This window comes from Ptychodera flava, chromosome 14 (assembly GCF_041260155.1).
Source record: "Ptychodera flava strain L36383 chromosome 14, AS_Pfla_20210202, whole genome shotgun sequence".
Classification (NCBI taxonomy): Eukaryota; Metazoa; Hemichordata; class Enteropneusta; family Ptychoderidae; genus Ptychodera; species Ptychodera flava.
This window is the reverse complement of record NC_091941.1, coordinates 39777086-39799433: the sequence shown is the minus strand read 5'-3', so window position 1 is coordinate 39799433 and position 22348 is coordinate 39777086. Positions and strand designations below refer to the sequence as shown.

The 22348-nt window shown below is 36.8% G+C and overlaps 2 protein-coding genes across 3 annotated transcripts; both read left to right on the top strand.

The window, feature by feature from the left end:
- Positions 1–3953: 3953 nt before the first annotated feature.
- On the top strand, positions 3954–11398 carry LOC139150479 (organic solute transporter subunit alpha-like). Its single transcript, XM_070722869.1, has 7 exons — positions 3954–4312; positions 6205–6359; positions 6843–6916; positions 7321–7482; positions 7892–8003; positions 8374–8626; positions 10098–11398. The coding sequence occupies exons 1-7, from the start codon at positions 4219–4221 to the stop codon at positions 10382–10384; spliced, it is 1137 nt and encodes a 378-aa protein (XP_070578970.1). The 5' UTR covers positions 3954–4218; the 3' UTR covers positions 10385–11398.
- A 2070-nt stretch (positions 11399–13468) lies between these two features.
- LOC139150478 (organic solute transporter subunit alpha-like) lies at positions 13469–22202 on the top strand. 2 transcript variants are annotated; one of them, XM_070722867.1, is made up of 8 exons: positions 13469–13650; positions 14357–14564; positions 15408–15568; positions 16840–16913; positions 17705–17863; positions 18737–18848; positions 19094–19349; positions 19887–22202. In XM_070722867.1, exons 2-8 carry the CDS (start codon positions 14405–14407, stop codon positions 20423–20425), a joined length of 1461 nt encoding a protein of 486 aa, XP_070578968.1. In that variant the 5' UTR covers positions 13469–13650; positions 14357–14404; the 3' UTR covers positions 20426–22202. The 2 variants fall into 2 exon arrangements, with proteins under 2 accessions (XP_070578968.1, XP_070578969.1); XM_070722868.1 differs by having other exon boundaries at positions 13498–13650; positions 14360–14564.
- The last annotated feature ends 146 nt before the right edge of the window (positions 22203–22348 follow it).

Genomic DNA, 22348 nt, shown 5'->3' with positions numbered 1-22348 from the left:
TACCATTGCACAATCAGAGAAACTCAATGGAAAAGACCTTCGACGCAAAGATGAACCATTTATTGGAATTTACAAGGAGGACCTTGAGCTCCATTTAAGTGTGATAATTACTCCTTTTTGTTCTTCATTTTTATTATGATAATGCTCTATTTTAACTCAAGACACACTATTGTTATCTTCAGAGTTGATAAATGTAAGTTGATTACGAAGATAGAAAATAGGAAAGCCAATATCAGTTCAAGTATCAGTTTCTGTCGTGAAAAAACTTTGACGACATTCCTTATGACATATCTATTCAAAGACGTTTAGATCTTAGGAAATTATATTTACATTTTGATAAACTTGAAAATCAATCGATATAATTTGATTTTATGAAATCTGTAAACTCTACGACAACATAGACTGGTAACATTTCTGAAATCGACATGCCAAGATGTGCGCCTGCGCATGTTAGAAGACTTCATCCGGGGACTTCATTTCAACCCTGTGACAGTATGCTGTTTATTTCGCCTCGGGAAACAGACCGGATAAACGGTGTGAATCAGCCGACTTATTATCTCAAGGTGAACTCATTTGCAATGAGTTGTTGTCAAGATTAATGTTAATTCTGACTCTCACCAGGATTGTCATCTTTGACTTTGAAATAAATGAAAGGAAGGTGTACTTAGAAAACAACTGAACAAACTCCCTCTTTTGCTAAAATATTTGATTAGCGTATACAAACGCGCCACACAAAGTTGTCTTTACGGCTAACCTTCAATTCACAAACTATTTGGCAATGCACACAACACACCGTTTTTTACATATTTTGTGCAAACATTAGTCATTGCAATGTAATTTTCGGGGTAATTTCATTCACATTCTTCAATTCTATCCTATAGGTGCTGTCTTTGAAAGTAACGCCACACGCTCTTATGATTATCATAAGTGTCCTTGCGTTCTCAGTCTCAGGAATGTTCAAAAGAGGATGGGTACAGCTAAGCAACAACCATCTACGATTGCATAATCGGTAAAGGGAAGGTGCAAAACGTGCTGATTTGCAAAACAAAGAGTAGGGTTGGGTACCAGGTACCTGTGGGCATTCTAATCATGACTTGTATTCAAGATATCCTTGGTAAATTTGAACTTTTCATTAGTGGCCACCGAAAGAACACGCAATGCAAATGTTTACGAAAAAAATGGCATTCACTTTGCCTCTGGTATGCATGGGGTACACAAAAACAGACGTATCCGCTAAAGCACCGTTATCTTCTCATGGTCGTACTTTTGTAAAAGAAGTGGGCTACTTGGACATGTTTCATGATCAATGGTTAGAACAAAACCTTTGAAGTGAAGTAAGCTCTACTGCCAGTAGCAACATATCTTTTCGATTGACGAGTATTTGTAAAGTATTTTATAATAAACTGAATTGACTTCGTGTTTTGAGAGCATAGCGAGATGGAATGTATGAATACATACATATATAATACATACACTCATATATATATATATATATATATATATATATATATATATATATATATATATATATATATATATATATATATATATATATATATATATATATATATATATATATATATCCACAACCCTAAAACTTGATGGACAACACAGTTACTGATTTGATAAGGTCTACATATTGTAATTGTTAGTTGAGCCTATTGAACTGACTTCTGACATTCCATACTTAACATTTTGCGCTTCTACATTTCACGAAGATCCAGACATACATACATACATTACCGGGGTCACTTTGGGAAGGAAGGAGGTCACGAATTCCTTCGACTTTCGAAGCCCAGACCATAAATAACGGCGGCTCCCTAAATTCTGGTCAATCTGAATCTGGACAGAATTCATCTCTGCTGCTGAAAAAGAACATGTAAAGGTGAAAGTTTTAAGGTGTGAATTTTATAAGGCGAAGCAGAGTTAAAGTTCATTCAAAACTAGACATAAATGCAGTATATCTTAGAAATAAACAGGACACATCGCATAGGTTTAAGTTCACGCTCAAGAAAGTGGCTGCAGACACGAAACATATCTGGAAAACATTTGTAATATTGTATTAATGTCAAACTAATGACAATTAACGAGTTTTACTTAGTCTTGCTGTTGTGTTAGCCTTTAACCTCTTTTGAGTTTGTCATCAATACAGCGCATAACAAAGTCTTCGATTGGGGAAATGCTTTTTCAGAAACGAGATTTCTAAGAGATGGAATCTATCTGATATTAACGTCATTGTGTAAAATCGTTTCCCCATAATACTTCCCACAATTTTTATAGTTTCTTTTGCATCAGAGGTTAGTTTTCTGCTACAACAAGCTAGTTCTAGCTTGTATTTCTAGTGGTTTAATGTTTGCTGAATTATGGGTGTTGGATAGCCTTGCGTAAATGCAGGTCTGGCGTTTCCCTCATTAGTGTAAGTAACAACTCGAACACAAAGATCGTGGGATAAATTTGATATTCAAAAGCACACATTCTCTGTCATTTATTCATAGGGTCAGTGATATTATTTTGCGGCTTTTACCAAAGTCCATAAAAATCGACCCAAATCTCTAGCAGTTGTAGCGTTGTCTTCTATTTTCACGTCTTGTGAGTTTCGCATATCGTCTTGTTTACATATGACGTCATAGAAAAAACGGCACCACTTTAAATTTTTACATCCACCACAGTGAAGACCCGTATATATGACCACTAACATGTGGTGCCAATATAAAAGTTTCCAGCTGACCACATACCTGGACAGTATGACGAACAGACTAATTTAGAAATCATACAAGTCTTGAAAGACAAACAGTCGTACCATTTACAAAGGACAAGGGGGATAAAATTTATAGCAGGGCCTTGACAGAAAATATCTTTATGTTGTCACATCATCTCATTTAATTTCAGGACCTCTTTGTAGACACAAATAGATTTGAAGTCCTCAGGCTCCAGGCATAATACACAATCAAAGGCGAAACCATCTAATATCGGTGTTATGTTTGCGATTAGTGTAAAGTTAGTTCCAAAATGATTACTGGTGTCAAGCATGTTTCACTGATTTGAATAGCCTCAATGATATCTTTAAACCAACAGCGAAAGCAAACCAAACGAACAGCGAAACCAAAACATCTGGTCGCAGCAAGATGAAGAATTTCACAACGCAGCCAATAGTTGTTGCCGAGGCAAGTGACACCTCTGAAGTTGAAATGACGTGACAGTTTAATTCTCTGATTTAGAAATTTTCACCGGACAATCGCGACACGAAAACTAATACCTTCTGCTGTAAGGTACGGTTTATGTCTAATTTACTTGGTGTAAAAATATAAAGGTGTCCCTGTTCATAAAACATTTTCACAGTCCGCTTGGACCCTTGCAAGTTTTCTTGTCCCCCTTAAACCACGATCCCTGACGAAAATTATGCTCATTTAGTTACTTTGGCAACAATTACGACAAAAACTCCACATGCATACATAAATACACTGTTACTATCACATAGCTGCTATTGTAAAAAAACAGGAATTATATAAATGTCGTGTAATATATCATACTAAACTATTTCAATTCTTTGACAGGAAGCAATGTGTAGAGACTGCAATTGAACATATTTTCGGTGCCAATGTTTTAGTTGTTTAGATTAAACACATTATTGAGCACGAGATACGAAATCGAAAGATATTTCAGCTACTTGTCATCCACTGCATGTCTGACGATTTTATCGAAAGTACAAGGGTCGATCAACCTAATTTACATATTCACTCTGTGTCCATCATTACATCATTCATATCAAGACAAACGGCATGTATATCATACGTCGACCATTACATGTTCGTATATTTCCAGAGTATTTACTTGGGGTATTCAAATAGAAAGTTTAATACGTCAAAATATTCAAACCTTCACATGTGCAATCCTGGTCCCTTGACTGCTTAAAACAGCTTCGCATAAATGTTGCTCTAATGCGTCTTTTCTTCAGAAAGGAACTTTGGACCGCCCATTTACTTTCGATGAATGCGTTGTGTACGTAGCGCGGGGGATATTGTTGTTTGCAGACAAACACGTTTTGCTTTCACGCCTGGTGGTACGTTTGTACCAGATACACCATTGTTGCATGATCACATTGTGCTGCGTGCAGCGCAAACGTTACGTCGGAGTACTGCCATTTTGTTATCATAGATTTATCATTCCTACAATAATTGATGTGGTATATCTGTGTGTATTTCTGCTAAGACTACCGCAATGGGAGACCAACTGGGGAACACATCTTCAATCAACTCCAGTGAAAGTGGTGGCTGTTCCATTGGTGACCCTTACACATACCAATTTTTCCCAAGTGAGTATGACAACACATGCAAGCATTACTTGGGACATCAAAGAATATCGATTGATCTCATTCAGTTTATTGTACAACGGTTTAGACACAGTTTCTTTGGGCAGTTTGAAAGTAAATAATGAAAAGATTAATGCCTGGGCAGTATAGGTACGGATGAACAGTGACGTTTTACAATGGAAAGTACTGCTATACACTGGGGGCTTGTGTCTCCTTATGGAATTCAGGGCCAGTATTTCCTGGGACCATACACAGGCCCCTGAAACATTGCCCATTAAAATAAGTTATTAGAGGCGAGGCCTAAAGTTTAGTGCGTATTGGCACTATAAACTAGCTCGGTGACATTAGTATTAACAGTAACCTATAATAATGTCAATATGCAATATAACGCCAGGCCTCGTCTCGGATAACCTATCTAGACGATGTTCGAGAGCCTGTGGAACACTCGAGAAAAGGCTCAGGCATGGCGAGACAATCTTCTGACTTGACACCAGACAATTACTTCCACAATATATCATATGTCATGTGGTTTATACCATGAAGATAAAAAGCTACACCGTTACATGTGTTGCGACAATGTTGTTCGCAATCATAAAATTCATGTTTTGGTTTCAACCAAACAGCTGTCACATAATTTACCACGAACGATGCGATGTCCGTGGATAAAAACACTTTTCGAACAGAACTTAAAATAACGTTTACTCAAACAAATCACAGAAAAGACGGACGAAACTTTAAAAATCATCCACACAAAAAACACAATATAATTGCGTTCCTTCAAGCCGCAAATGAATCGGATTTCAGACAGTTCAAACGTTTTAAGTCTCGTTGAAGCTCCAATCTGTTGCACCATATCTGTTTTATTGAAGGCATGGAATTAACACTGAAAATATGTTTTTTTTCACAGCATCTGTTTCAGGTATTATGCGAATTTGCGTTAAATGTTTGGATGTTTGCTAAAGGTTACCCCCATTTCGCCAGGACAGTTCATGAATTCTTTCACTCCGTAGAAAGCTGTTCATATAAGTAGAGAGAAACGTTCAACTTTCACATATTATGTAAACAAAACTGGTCACAGCTGAATAGTTCCGTGCATTGTCTACAGAGATACATGTAAACGTGTAAATTCTGTTGCACGGGGATCTATTTTTGTCCCAGAGTTATAGGTCAGTTGTGGGTCGTTCACACAATATTTAGCACTGTGTTGAACTCTCATAAAATTAATTGCTTTTCTCGTTTTCGTAAAAATATGGACTGCGAAAATGATAAGAAATAACATTATGGCTTCCTCATTGAAAACTATTGACAGTTTGGCATATCATTTTGGATATGGAAGTAAATCACTGTAGACTTTTCAATGTGACTGGGGATTAAAATATCATGGTGACCAAATGCACTTTCCGCTCGACCTTAGCGACCTCTTGTTTGACTATACCTCTTTACTACGCATGCGTCATAAGATAAGGAAATTCCCCCGCTCAAAACCTCTCCCACGTGACTCATGCACAGCGTACATAAACTATACACAGTGTTGCCCTCATCTTTTACGAGATACTATATTGAAGTGATATGAATGGATGCATAATTGAGAAATGTTAACAGAGAGTAATTTAACCTTTTCATCCCTATTTCGCAGTGTATTGGTCCATACTTTCAATTAAAAACAACAGGGATATACCACAGTATGGTTATCAAAGGGTTAATACCGACAGTTTGTAACCTTCCTTGCAATAAATGTGTTGATGGATCATTTTTAACATGACCTCTGTGGCTGACACGGACACAACAATATTATGGATTAAGGAATCAAAAAAATCTATCTCCGTCATAACTGCTCTCAGTGGTTTCAATATTCATAAAAGGACTCATCTTTATGTTTAATTTCTGATTGCCAGATATGACAGCAGCATCAATAGCTCTATTGGTCATAACCAGTATCTTGTCCATCGTTACCCTGGTTATTTTCTTGGAATCAGTCATTTTTATACAGAAGACATTACCATCAACTCGGCGGAAAATGCAGGTCACGTGGATCATCGGACTCTTCCCGGTAATGCGCGATTTTGTTACGTACAACGCTCAGTTATACAGGAATTTTATTGTGGAAACAACATAGACATAATATCTTGAGCATTCAAGATTTGTGACCGTGTAGAAATCGTCCACTTTCTTCGAATTCAGTGATTGTTGTTCCAAAAATGCTTTAATGTCACCTACAATCACCACATCTCTTTAAAATTATTGCCAGCCGGGTCATTTAAATTTCCTTTGTAACTTTAGCATGTATTCAAATGTACTTTATCCATCGTCAATGAAGGGAACAACAAATAGTGACTGTTGAAGATATCCCAGTATCTGCAGACAGCGGCCAGTTCTAGTACTGAAAATCCGTTTCATCATGATAACATAGGAACTGATGTAAACATATCGACGAGATTGATATTGTTGGCAAAACATGTAAAACACATTGTTTAAATAGTCTCTTATCACCATGTACACGTCATCTCATAGCAATGATATCTTGTACCCGCAGGCATACTCATTAACGTCATTGCTGGCGATATACGTACCACGAGCACACTTCATTGCTACGATCCATTCATCACTGTGAGTATGTCTATGTAGATAAGAGTTGCTACAATTATGTGAATTATAACGCCAATGGTTTATGATGTCGAAGTTCTCAAATGAATACCAACAAATTGAAAAAATTCACACAAGTTGATGTAGCCCGTGCTTCGAACTCAATCAGTTATGCTTTGTAGCTATAGTGTGCTTGCAAAGTCGTATCATAGGTTTATCAAAAGACTGTATGTCAACAGATTAGAAAGCCTTGTCTAGGTGAACTTGCCATCGACTTGAAAGTTTTTCCTTGATATTGAATGTCGCAGTGACGACGGAACATCTAACATCTATTTATTTGCTTTTCGCTTTGAAAGTTCATACTACTATTTCATGTTGGTTTGGCAGGGAATTTTGTGACAATTACATATTGTGTTTGTGCTTTACAGGTACTTGTCAGTAACGCTCTACTGCTTTGTTCTGCTAATATTTGATTATTATGGAGGTTTTGATGCGGCAATTGTACTCTTATCAGAAGACACGTCCTCCATCGCATTTCCGCCTCTGCTGTGCTGTTGTGTCTGTTGTTTACCGAAAGTCAAAGTTTCAAAGTAAATATTTAGTTTCTCTCTTTAAATAATGAATTTGAATAAGAATACAACAACATTGAATTCAGCGGAATTGCTTTGATTCCGAATTCAGAAAGACTTCGGAATAGTCAAAAGGATAATACGAACGAAGGGCAGCGTAATCTGTGTGTATATGTGTATGTGTGTGTGTGTGTCTGTGTGTGTGTATGTGTGTGTGTGTGTGACTATCAGAGAAAGAAATTAATCTGTAGTGTTTTATGACAATCGATTATCCGACTTGAAGCAACTTATTGAACGCGAGATACCATCATTTGACAGTATTTGTCGGCAATCTCCATACATTTATTTGCATGCAGCATGGCTTGGAACATTTTGGTTCGACGTCTGAAATTTCATGAGGTTAATGCCTCACGATGTATGTTTTTCTTAGACGTTTCCTTCGGATCATGAAGCGGTTGGTATTTCAGACAGCTTTAGTTGGACCAATTGTACGATTTATTGCCACCGTTCTGTGGACAGATGGTCGATATAAACCTGGCTTGGTAAGTGTATACTGAAAATAAAATGCAAAAACTAAACAAACTTGGCAAAGCATTGCGATCAAGATGATTCAGGCTTACCTTTTTGGTACTAAAATCGTTATATTATGCTTTCAATTTCATTCGTATGACACAGATCAAACTCTTTAACTCCTTGGTTTTGCAAACGTTTACATTATTTGAAATTCCTAATAAACAATTAGTTAGCCTCTACTTTCACGTTATTGATCTACTAACTCAAACAGTTTACAGAGCGCGACTCGTATCTATATCTAATTCATTCTTAGTTTTGCAGAGCTAACATGTCTATTCTTGTCGCATGAGGGCATGATAGTACACTAATGCAGTCACCTATATCTGTTTACACACACAGATAGCCTTCGACGAAGCCTACGTTTACTTGAACACGATATTAATTGTCTCAACTGTACTGGCAATGTATGGACTTCAGGCAATATACAAAGTTTCGTTGACTTTACTGAAAGAATTCCGACTGAGACCAAAGTTTCTATCCGTTCAAATTACGTTGTTACTTGGTAATATCCAGAATGCATTTCTCGGTATCCTTGTTTCAACGAATGTAATAAAGTGTAGTGACCCATTCAGCAGTAAAACAAGGGCTAATTGTAAGTATATGCATTGGCAAATCTTCCTTGGTTTTCGCCATGTCGCCATTTTTGTAATTCATTTCTTCTGTCGTCTTAAAAGTTGTAAAAAATAAAATATCCTTTGTTTAACAACTACAGCATTTTAGTAATTGAAATTTCACTTTTAAAAGATTAAAAAGTCAAATGCGACTTCAACCGAATTCGCTAATCATAATAACGATTTTAAATCTTCGGTATTCTGATAACATGGAAAGCTTCTTTTAAGAAAGATGGGATTAACAGGAAAAAAGCACTAAAACAGATTTCCAGTTCCACAATGATTTGTCCAAATCTATTCATTACTTGTGTTGTATTGTTTATGTAGATTACTTAATCTTTCCTGGTTTTATTTGGCCACTCAATAAATTTCGAAGTACGAACTCTAAACCACAAGTTACATTTTTCTGTTGCATAAACAGTGTATGCATGTTGTATCTCACTGTCAGATATTTCTGCAAAGCTCAGCTTGTATGCCGACGATGCTTTATCGTACCATTTCATCCTTCGCTCACTGTGACATGTTACAGCACGATCTTGACAAATTTTCTCAATGTGTAACTAATATCAGTTAATATAAATTTATCAGTTTTACACTTAAGAATCATCTCCTCTATTGATTACTCCAAGGATCTGGGCATTTACTTCACTTCGAATCTCAATTACTATTTTCATTATTAACAAAATTGTTTCCAGAGCCTTCAAATCTCTCGGTTTTATTAAGCGTCTTTGCCAGCCATCCAATGACATATCAGCGATTTTTGTCTCTGTATTTTGTTTATGCAAGATCTATTCTAGAGTACGGCTCTGTTGTGTGGTCACCCCACCAGCAGGGCCTGTCAGACAAAATTGAACAAAGTGCAAATACATTTGTCGCAAACTCAATGTTCACAGCTTAACAATAGAGGAATTACTCTCGATTTTTGTTTTTTATACAAAATAATCCATTCACTCATGATTCACCCACTATTTTAAATCAAATTTGTTTTTATGCCCCTGTAGAAATTTACTTAATTGTAGAAAATTCTCGACAGTGCCCAGATTCAATGTTTTCAATGATATCTCTTCCAAATGTAATATAGATATTGTTCTACGCTGTATAGTTTTAAAACTATTTTATCAACTCATTTTAATAGCATTGTTTCTTGATTTGTGTGATTTTTTTTATTTTATGGGACAATGTGCTATTTTTTGTAGTTATCTTTTGTATTTGTCTTGTGATCTTGTTATTTCTTGTTTCGCAAATCTGTTAGTGGGTTTGCCCGTTAATCTGTATAATCAATTATATAATCAATCAATCAGTCCAACCATATGTGTATAGGACGATAACAACTATTAAATACTACGGTTACAGAAGAAACTCAAAAGTGATTAGATACTGAATTGTTTTCCACAGGACACTTCACACATCAAGTAGTTTTATTCCAATAAATATTTTTTCATTTTTTTTCAGTTTTGTTCAACTTTCTTATCATTATCGAGATGTTTCTGATGTCCATAGCTGCTCGTTTTCTGTTCCGTACAAGAACCGGAAATCTAAACTATCTCATCTCAAGACCGTCACTGAAACTGACACAAAAAGTTGCCAGGGATGACGATCTAGAAACAGCAAAGAAAAGGGAAAGTCAAGTTCCCAATAACAACGTCACCACTGGGAAGAAAAGTGAATGTTTGGATGGGAAGGCTAAGCTTTTTGAGTACACATTATCGGATAATTCTGTTAGTGTTTCTTTAGCTTAGTCTTTTCTATTTTATACAAATTTGTAGTGATTCCTTTTCATTTTAAAGGTCGGACTGTTTTCCTTTTGGTATGAAACACCCATCCGCAACAAACTGCTCATACAGAATAAAATGGAAAAAATAAGCTAATCTTCATGATTCAAATGATATCATATGTCGAAGATTCGTCGAAAACAGACGCACATATTTCATTTGAATAATCTAGCAATATTTAGAGGTGAGTGTCTGCAGATTACAACCAGACATAGAGCGTATAAAAAGACATGCATTTCGAGCAAACATTTCGTTACACTTTCGTTATGAATTTATGTATAACATTTCGTTATGACATTTTGGTGTAATCGAAATAGAGTTCTTTACCCTAGCTGGCAGTACTCTTAATGTAATTTTATTTCATCGAGGACACCGTAGAATTTAATATTTTTATTCATAAGTAAGTCATATGAGATTAACGTGATTCTATTGAAAAAAAAATCAATGGAGGACAAATCCATAGATAGTCTGAACACATCAATCAAATCCCCGATAACAGGCTACGCTTCTTTTTACCCATTGTATTGACAGAATACTTTATAGAAACTTGCATACATATGCTTAATTTAATCTTATTTGTATTCAGTTTGGCCAATAAAGTACGTGACAAGCCGTAATTATTTTAGGTCATTGAGTATTTATGTTTAAGCCTTGAAGTTATTGATGTTTGCTGTTTTTGTTTTGTTCCTGTAGCGTTTGTTAATTTTGTTGTGATAGGTTGAGCTAAATAAGACCAGCTTTATGAATACATTTCATTTCCGATGAATGAATTAAATTGAATGAAATGCCTGTGTAACGAATGAAATCAACAATCTATCGACATTTTTTTCACTGACGACTGGATATCACCTTATTCGTGAAAACTACTCGCTATTCTTTAATTTTGATAATTCAGCACGGAAGATTTCGCTAAAACTTGACGATATGGGGGCAATTGATGACCCATCCGTTTCGATTCGATTATCGCCTTTCGTTTTGCTGTTACTTCGATATCTACCTGAAAAAAGTTTAATGTTCATGCTTGCCATAGCTTGACCAAAATACTCAAAAATATGAAAAATTGATAGGGGAATTTCGTTGATATTATTTTTTGTGCGGCAAATAGACCTTATGCTTCAATTTTTGTGAAACAGTTTGAGTTGATCTCCAAAAAGTGACACAAAATTCTAATACATGGATGGAATTATTACGTAGGTTATATAGTCGTCAGAGTTATTCCAATGAAAGATTCTACAACAAGATGTGCGACGAACCAAAACTGAGAACTGTGAAGTAGTTGAATGGACTTTCATAATTGACACTCGCTCATCTATTTTAGGTTTTGTACATTTAATCATTGTTAAGGTTCGATTCAAAAGAAAACTAATCTAAAATAACGTTTTAAGAGCGTGTGTGCGATAGTTTTTCCTACATTCAACACTATAGACCCTAAAAATGTTTCAATCAAACGTTTACCACACTGATTAAAGCAAACACAAAATGAGCGAAACTCAAAATAAATGAGCGGGTCTTTACATACACATTGTCGTGAGTAACCCAGTATCACTTAGTGTCTCTACACTATTTACGATGTTTGTATGGCGTTCTTTTACTTGTATTATTTTAGTTCATGTAGTGTTCAATAAAATCGCACTCCGAGTTACATTTACACCATTTGTTTTTGTTTGTTTGTTTCTCACTTGAAATCCCCCAATCTTCTCTGACCTTTCGATTGATTCGAAACTATCTCAATATTTCGGCCGGAAGAGAGAGAGAGAGAGAGAGAGAGAGAGAGAGAGAGAGAGAGAGAGAGAGAGAGAGAGATTTCCGCGAACGGAAAAATCTTTCATAATGTTAAATTTATTTTCACATTTCTGTCCCTCTACATAATCTCTGTTCTGTCGAAAGCATACCATTATTGTTTCGCTCATATCGCTTGGAAACGATTGACACGGTGGTCTGTGAAGCGGCCGGTGTAAATACGTGTGACCGTTTATCACGTATTGCTTGCAACTTCAGAGTTCCGCGGAACTCTTTGTAAATGTGTAACTTAGGGAGCGTTCAGTTTTTACGGCTGGGGGGGGGGGCCCGGCAAAATCTTGTCGCCGGTGTTCAAAAAATATAGACCCCCCCTGCATTTTTCGTGAAAAAAAGATGACCCCCCTTTGTCAGACGAAAAAAATTGATGACCCCCCCCCCCCCCGCTTAAAAATAACTAAAACCCATGCGTCAAATTTACCCGCATGGTTTGGATTTGAACTCCGGTACGCCGCGCACTTTATTCGTGTAGCAGAGATGCCAGTGCACAAACTTCTCAGCTACATCCATTGAAACATCTGTTAATTAGGACGACTGTAAGGCAATTTTTAACTTCATTTCAATAGACAACTCATGTCCATGGACATTGTATAAAGTAAACCTTATTGGAGTGGTTCGCCAAAGGCAGCCCTCCGGTTAAGAGGGTCATGGGCCATTACGTAAAGTCAACTTTATTCTAGTGGGCCACCGGTACCACCGTAAAGAGGGTGGATCATGGCTATTGCATAAAGTAGACTTACTGGACAGGGCTGCTGAAGGCGCACGGCCATTAAGATTGCCGTGGGGTATTACATAAATCAATTTATTGGAGTGGGCCGCCACAGGCGGCCCGCCGGTAAAGAGGGTGATCATGGCCATTGCATGAAGTAAACCTAATTGGAGTGGGCCGCCAAAGGCGTCTGCCTGTTAAGAGGGTCATGGGTAATACATAATGTATATTTATTGTAGTGGGCCGCCGAAGGCGGCCCGCCGGTAAAGAGGGTCGATCATGGCAATGGCATAAAGTGACCTTTATTGTTGGTATTATGTTTATGAAAATGTGGTGACCCCCCCTTTCTTACCAGTGAAAAAGCGATGACCCCCCCTTTGCGGATTCCAAAATTTTGATGACCCCCCCCTGGATTTGCCGGCCCCCCCGGCCGTAAAAACTGAACGGTACCTTATGATGGTTACTTACAATATTCGTGATGAGAATTGCAGGTTAAAACGGGTCAGCTGCTCTGTCGATGCAGAGGTCATGTCCCTGAAACCTGTAATTAGAAACCCGGGTATTTGTTGAAGATGACCCTGTGTACAGACATAACTCACCCTACCCACTCCAGTAGTGCTTACCGACGAAATTACCTGAGATACGTGGTGTTCATTTGAAAGCAAAAACAGAAAAAAACGTCCATTGAATTTCGGTGACATGGTGATTTGTCAGAGACTTCAATGAGGTAAGATCTTTATCACTAACATTCTGTTACACCCAAAGATTGTCGATACAACAAAGTATTAAAACACTTTATAATTGGGTTTGTGGAGGCTACTGTCCCGGCCTCACACATACATTTTATCATCATAACAGACCAGACCAATAAGAGATTATTTCAAGTAAGTATTATAAATACTGATAGTACCGCAAAGTAGTGTCTGTTGAATTTATATTTGTACCTAGGACCTTCTGAGGACATTTTGATATGTCCTCAGTTTCTGCATGTTCACCTTTCATGGCGTACCATGCACTACTTGTGTTCAGAAGTGACGACATGTCTGTCACACCAGGTTAGGGCTGTATCGCCGACGCTTCTTTCATTACGTATGGCAAATAGGATTAATAAGACCTGTGTTGTGGAAACTATGTGAACAATTAAGTATATGGTGTCACCTGCAGGTGTCACACCCAAATGTATTGCGTCTGTATGGAAGACCCAGTGTGTGGCCATTGTTATCAGTTGGTAGTAAATCAACCCACATTAATAAGAGTTTATATCACTGACACCAAAGTCCTGATGTTGTGTACAGCTGCATCATGATAGCTTTGCAGAGAGTTTTAGTAATTGTGTAATAATTGTACAAAAACAGGAGTAGTTCTTATTAAATGAATGATGCTTCTCTTCCCTGAATCGGATTGATTTGAATTTGTCCTCTACCTGATACCAGCAGGGTGTAATCCATATTGTACCTGGATAGTAAAAGCTTTGTATTAAGATGGAAAGCCAGACGAGCAGTGGAACAACGGCGACAACTTTGAAATCAGTGGTGTCTGCAGTAATGTACAGTATAAACCAATCACAAACATCAGATTCAGATTCAGATTCTGGACGTAACTGTAGCCATGACGAACCTTACACAGATGAATACTATGCAGGTTAGTTTGATATCAAGTTCCTAAACCGTCCTTAGAGTTGTAATGTAAAAGTTAAACAGTTTCCTCTTTTATCGTCAGAATAATGAATCTAACTTCAAAAGTCAGAGTTCTCTTTTCAAAAGTTTATCAGCTTATTTAATCTAATAGGCCTATATATACCATTTTGCCACATGACCGTGATTTAACTTGTTTCATGATAGCTTCTACTAAGTGTAACTCAAATACCATGTTAATCATATCTATCGATGAGGGCGTTATTACGACATCTGGTTTATCGCACTTGATAATATTATCCGTCTTCGTTGGTTGACAAGATCTGTTATCAAGTTCAGGAATATTTAAGTTGGTGGCATACGAACAAGAAATGATTCCTACAGACAAGGCTACCGAACTATTGTGAAGGATAAAGACATCGGTAATAATCTTGGAACTGAAAACTACAGTCACATTCTCAGCCTGTAGATCAGGACATCTCTGTGAATAAGAAAGTAAAGGAATACGATATCAGCATGATTCTTACTGTTCAATCAAGTTTTGATGCTGTCATCAAAACTTCTCAACTGTCGATCCCACGAGAATTTATTCTAAATAGAATACATTATGAAAATGGTGTCCAAAATGCTGTTGTTAAGATTGCCTCAACATTTCTATGACTTTCAAATTTTAATAAGCTTTTTATTCAGGTCATCATTCAAGTTATGAAGCATGACATGGAGGTTTTAGTGACTATAACAAATCTCCCTGACATATTAATATTATTCAGCTTCAGACGTCAGACAATAATTGCAAACAAGGTAGTTCATCTTACTAACTTAATCTGATTTGAACTCTTTTCTTTTCCAGCGATCAACCTGCCTGGTCTTCTATTCATAATACTTGCTATTATGACCTTGTTAACCATCGCTACGTTCATCATATTCCTTGAAATATTTCGATATATGCACAAAATGGTACCCTTTCCAAAGCGTCGAACCCGGGTGACGTGGGTCATCGGCACTTTTCCGGTACGTTTGCTATCATATTACAATTGATGCTTTGTAAACAATCGACAAACTAACTCAATTCATCCATTGTGGTCTTTACTGAGTCGCCTTAGTCAATGATTAAATAATTTAAATTTAAAAATATGTTCTTGGGTTCATTTATACCATATACTAGCATATATACCAGTAACATTGGTTTAGGATAGTTTCTTTGAATAACTCGAATGAAACTCTTTGAACTTTGGCTAAAATTTGGAATCGCTCAGAAATCGTTCGATGAGTGTAACCCAAACAGATTATCTTAGATCACATTTTTGTTGATATCTCGGCACATCGTCATTCTTACATCAAATTTCAAGGTAAATTTATGAATAAAACAGGACTAAAGTTAGAAATAAACTAAGTAACCTTGATTACTGGTCAGGTTTATACGAAATTGTGTATATCAACGTCAAATTTATCTGAATTTTGCTGCACTTAAGTTTTTACTGCCCTATTCACTGGCAAGCTACTCATCATAGTCATCATTATTATCATCATCAACAACGACAACAACAATAACAATGATGACTAGTGATTTTCATAGTTCTTCTCATTATCAACCACCACCATCACCACCATCATTAACAACAACAACAACAACAACAACAACAACAACAACAACAACAACAAAAACCACCTACTTCTTCTTTATCATCATTTTCATTCTGATAAAATGTATTGTTTGAAGAGCCACAGAAACTTCAATTTCAATAATTCGCAAATGATTCTTTCATCTATACAACAAAGTATTTCTATAAAAGCTCGAATTCACACATAAGACAGAAAACAATAGATGACTTTAAATTCTTTCAAATAATTTAAGGTTGGGGAACATATTTTTTCTGTATTTACAATATTCACCGATTTCCTTGATTTCTCAGTTCATGAAGCGTGTTTTGCATTTGTTCTATCACTTATATCAGTGTCATCCATTGTGTTGTCATCTTCTGACTTGATTTTAGAATTGCCAACAGTATACTAGGTTGCTCAGACATGTAACACGACTACGCCATTCTTCCAATGGTTTGATTGATTTTATACTAGTCATTAACTTGGAACATTTGCCAATAAAAGTGGTCATCTATTTGTGTTTGTATAAATCTGTCAATACTTTCATTCAAACAGACTTAATCAAACATGTTGACTTAGATATCAGATAAGTGAGGGCAGCATTTCTTTGTTGTATGATAAGATCCATTTCTACTTAACCTCTCCAAAACTTACACCAATGATATGATTTATTATTACAGGTAATTTCATTCGTATCGCTGATAGCGCTGTTCGTACCACGAGCATTCTTCGTCTGTTTGATCTACTCCTCATTGTAAGTTATTTAACACGTCTTTCTTGTTTCTGATATGGCGCCAAAAGCGTAAAATCTTTGTACAGCGGCAACAAATTGATACCGCGAGGAACAGCCTTTACAACTCTGTATGAGCTATAACACTTGATGTGTGCTCCATAATTTTGTTTTGTTTCTACAGTACAGTTTGTTGTACCAAAATAGTATCAAAACACCTAGTGTCCAACGTATGACAGCCTGAACACGTGTAGAGTTTGAGAACAGAATTAATTTGACGACAATGATATGGCACAGTGCACCTTGTGTGTCATGTTTGAAAAGCCAATGCATCGTAATTGAAAACACTATAGGAAGAAGAAGATACCTCATTTATTTTTAGAACAAAAAAACCCGGAAATACTTTCAGAAGTTACAGTGATCGTCCATTTTATATCAGTTTTAAGTCTAACGTTGCGTGTCGTCTATGGGTGCACTCTCTTCGAAGGAATTTAAACTATTTTGTCGTTCCAAGCTTGACCTGTTACTTTGACTTGTTCAAACATAGGTAAAAAAATACCGAATCAAACAATCTAAAGACAAACACATTTATTGATTTTTCATCAGCTTTCAAGGATTGTTGTATTTTCATTATTAATTCAACCATAAATAACCAGAACATGAACGTTGTTCGCGCAATCAAATCAAAGACAGGTATTATGTCCATTAATGTTTTAATAGATTGAATATTTCTACAGTCAAAGGCCCTATTTTGGTTTAACCCTATGGGTCCAATACTTTAATGCGTCAATAACTTTGATCTATATTTATTTTAGGTATCTTTCGGTCGCTCTGTACCAATTCATGTTGTTAATATTGGACTATTACGGAGGTAGATTGGCTATCATTGAAGTGCACAAGGGAAACAAATTTCATCTTGCCATGCCTCCCTATCTTTGCTGCTGTAAATGCCTACCTTGGATTGAACTCACTGAGTAAGTGTATTGACTTCATCAAATTCTTTCGACTATATTTCCCTGAAACCTTGCTATTGCCGACTAGCTCTCACGGCCTATTTTTTGCCATAAAATTATTCTTTTTATTCATTCACTATTAGGGTCTACCAAATAACAGTAAATTACAGTTTTTAATTTCGAAGAGCATTGTTATACAAATATCTTAGTAAGGAACCTTTCATAAAAAGGAGTTTTATTTTAATAGACCAGCAAACTGCCAACGCGTACTGTGTATCATTCAGATTGTGTATTGCTATGCATTTGCGTCAAGTACTACACTTTGATATAGTCTATAGTTGATATAGTCTATAGAAGGCAGGGATACACTTTGATATAGTCTATAGAAGGCAGGGATACACTCTGATATTATCTATAGAAGGCAGGGATACACTTTGATATAATTTATAGAAGGCAGGGATACACTTTGATCTAGTCTATAGAAGGCAGGGATACACTTTGATATAGTTGATAGAAGGCAGGGATACACTTTGATATAGTCTATAGAGGGCAGGAATACACTTGATATAGTTGATAGAAGGCAGGGATACACTTTGATATAGTCTATAGAAGGCAGGGATACACTTTGATATGATCTATAGAAGGCAGGGATACACTTTGATATAATCTATAGAAGGCAGGGATACACTTTGATATAATCTATAGAAGGCATGGAGTACACTTGGAGATAGTCTATAGAAGGCAGGGATACACTTTGATATAGTCTATAGCAGGCAGGGATACATTTCAATTTCTTGACATATAGAGTTACCCGTCAAGGAAATTGGCGCTGACAAAGGTTCATTCTTGTATGTGTACGATTCATTTTGTTTTGTTTTTTTGTAAATTATTCAGGAATACTTTGATTTGGATAAAACGCGGTGTATTGCAAGTTGCGTTGATTCGTCCGGCTGAATTGTTTTTATCGTCGGTGTTATGGAGTGACGGCAAATTTGAAATGGGAGAGGTAAGATAGTTTGTCTCGCCATTTGTCTGTCCATCTTTCCTTAAGTCTCTCCTCGTCTGTCTTAAATACCAGCGTAACGTTGTTAATACTCCCGTAAAATTCGATGTTTTTTGGTTTTGTTGTTATCATTTTACTAGGTATACTGTTAGCGAGTCATTTTTATGGACACTTTTTGAACAGTTTGTAGCATACAGCACTCATTTAATTCGTTCCCTCAACGTGAATCTTTGTATTTCCACCGACAGTTATCAACACGCGGTGGCATCTATACCATACTCAATGGAATAACTTTTGTTTCAACTATCATCGCCGTATTCTTCCTAAACATGTTATTCCGAATTTCTAAAGACGTCCTGGCAGATTACAGTATAACTCCAAAGTTCATGATCATGCAGACGACCTTGATTTTGACCAACGTTCAACACTTGGTGCTCAGCTTTATCGTCAGCATCGGTGTTGTCGGATGTCGGCAACCAATGTCTACCTACACACGGGCCAACAGTAAGTGACTTTTGTCTTCTACAAAGCTTGGAATGAACAAGAGTTCACAAACTAAATAAGAAAATGTCAAACATGCCGGGAACGAGTATAGTGTAGGTTCGCAATCGAGCATGTGCTATTTCAGAAAACGTATCTGAAAATCAGCATGAAATATGAAAATGCAGTCGTGCTTATCACATTTGTGTAGCAGAAACATGACGCTGTATTTGGTCGTATTGCAAACAAATTACAATACTGGTAAATGTGTGCGTATACAAACTCAAAATGGTCGGCGTTTTGTCAAGACCTACGTCACACAATGATCTTTGTAGATTGCAAAAAACAGTTTTATGAGATGTAGCTAAATCTCTTGACTTGTTCGATTCCGATATAATATTTAATCTGCTCGTCGATTTCGAATATTTTAAAGAAATACTTGACGACCTCTATGAATACCAGAGTGTACGTTTGGAAAGTCATTTGCTGTTAAAACATCTATTGTTATCTCACAGAGATTAATATCTATTCTGTAACATCTCTTGTTTTATTCTGTCGCAGTGCTTTACAACTTGTTGATCATTGTAGAGATGTTCATTATCATGATTTTAGCGCGAATACTATATCGTCGCCGAGCTGGTAACATCAGCCACCTGCTTGAAGTCACAAACCCTAGCACCAAGCCTTTGTTGACGCCGAATGGGGCGCCATCACCCGATGAAAATGGACTACACGAACCGGTGAGTCCACAACTTGTCACGTCGACCGTCAACGAAACTGAAGTTAGTCGCCTGAGAAACGGCGGTGCTTCGAACGGCAGTTTATCGGAGAGTCGAACACAATCAGTAGACAACATTAACGGATCTCCTCTAACTTCAACATTGATCAGTGATCAGTTCAACCAGGGTGATGAAAACATTAGTCTTTCTGAAGGACAGTTTACGAGGGCAAAAGAGAACCAAAGTTCAATGTCTTCGATTGATTCCCACGGAAATCCACAACGTCACTCCAACACAGCGGTAACGCCAAGAGCAAGTATGAACGGCATAGACGAATCAGGAGAAACACTGCAAAGTCATGAAGAAGAAAGTCATGTCTGAGGTTATGGAATATGAAGACACTCTCGAAAATGACTTAAAATGCCACATACAATATCGACGTCATGTTACTGACCCACCCCCACCCCCCGTCAAATATTTGCCGCGCATATTTCTATTTTCTATCAAAAGTATTTTTGGTTTTCACCTCTATCAAATAAGATTAGGCGTTCCTTTATATTTATCGCGGCTATAAGTTTTCAGTTCATTCATGTGGCGCACTTACAGCTTTTACAGTAATCAATATACTTGGTAGGTTTTCGCTGATTGGATATAGTCCAGTAACGTTCAAAGTTGTCAAGATGAACAACAATTATTTGCTAAGGGTATTGACTTGTGTATTGACTATATAATAGTTTACATTCGGTGCACCCGACAGTCTCACCGTAATTTACCGTTTAATTTAAATTGTTATTTCCATAAATAGACTGGTTGCATCAATGTTCAATGAATGAATTTATATTCCTTCTTATGCTTGCCATTTTTACTCCCTCTTTACCAAGGGATATTTAACTTTCAAAGCATGTCTGCTATAGTTATCCATAGGCCCTCGAGAAATTGTTTCTCGAGGGTCTGTGAGTTAACCTACTATATGAACGACGACGAACATAAAACTATGTAAAGATTAATTTCTAAATTGTAGCACATGATATGCACATGATGTCAGATTACTGTTTGTTTGTCATAGAGAACAGATATGTTTTATGATTTCTTGCTTTAATTTCTGGCAACAGATCCAGGCTAGGAAAACCAAAAAACAAACATTCAGAATACATATACTTTATATTCTTTAATCATACTTTGTCGACGATTGGTGTAAAATGATACATTTCGTTAGTTGCCTCCAACGTTAACGCTGTAATTCGAATTGCCAATGCTAATGAGTACGTAGAATGCAAGCACCAAAATGAACAGATTGGAATGAATGCTTACTATTCTCTGCCTGATTGCATTATTGTGATTTTAGTGTGAACTTCATTTTTGCAGTTTTAATAAGTCCAACCAAGTTTTCAATTTTCGTTTAAGACATATCTGTTGGTGACTGGCAGTTTATTGTTTAGTGTCACTTTTATTTGCTGACGATGTTTCCTTCATGTGACCAGAGGACAGTTTTTGACAGGCTTACGAGACCACATGTTGTAAAAACCCTCATGTTTCCAGGTCGCTTGTCGTCTGCTAATTGTGGGATCTGTTGGAGACCACTGGTACATTCCCTGATTTTGAAGTGCATGAATCCATCTCCAGTGTAAAATGTTAGTTTGTCTATTGCCGGTGACGGGCCGGGTGACATTTATCTCCTTGGAAACGATAAAATTCTGCTGATGAGTATGTAACGGCAACCTTGGAAACATCCTAGTTGTGAGACTGAGTGTTAAGCCATTCGTCTCTGTACATATTGCTTATTCAATTCTAATTTTGGGAATTTCCAGCTATTTGTATCTACATATATTTTTATCATATCCTAGTTGCGTACTACTATGTTAGAATCCTTGGTGAACCCTCACACTGGGGCTGTTAGCAGAGACGGCATACTGATGCCGATCCCTGGCAGTTGGCTCATTTGCTATATATGTATAAGCTTATAGAGGACTTCGTCTTAATCAATGCAGTTTCCTAGGGAACACGTCTGTCAATTTATAGACTCTTTTTGTTGGACCAACAATTATGTCATTTTGTTCATTTTCCTTACTTATTCACAAGCCTTTTAGTAGTAATTTTAATATCCAGTATTTACTTCGTTCGTTATCTAGTTTCTTTTCATTAAACATTTTTCATTTGACACTCTGTATGCTTCATGGCCTTTGTTAAAGCATGAATGCGCCTCGAGGACTATTTTCGGACTCTGCAAATTTTACAATACTTTTCTAGTCTATCACTTGTGTGGAAACGTCTTGAAGCTCTACGTTAAAATAAAATTTTCAGCAT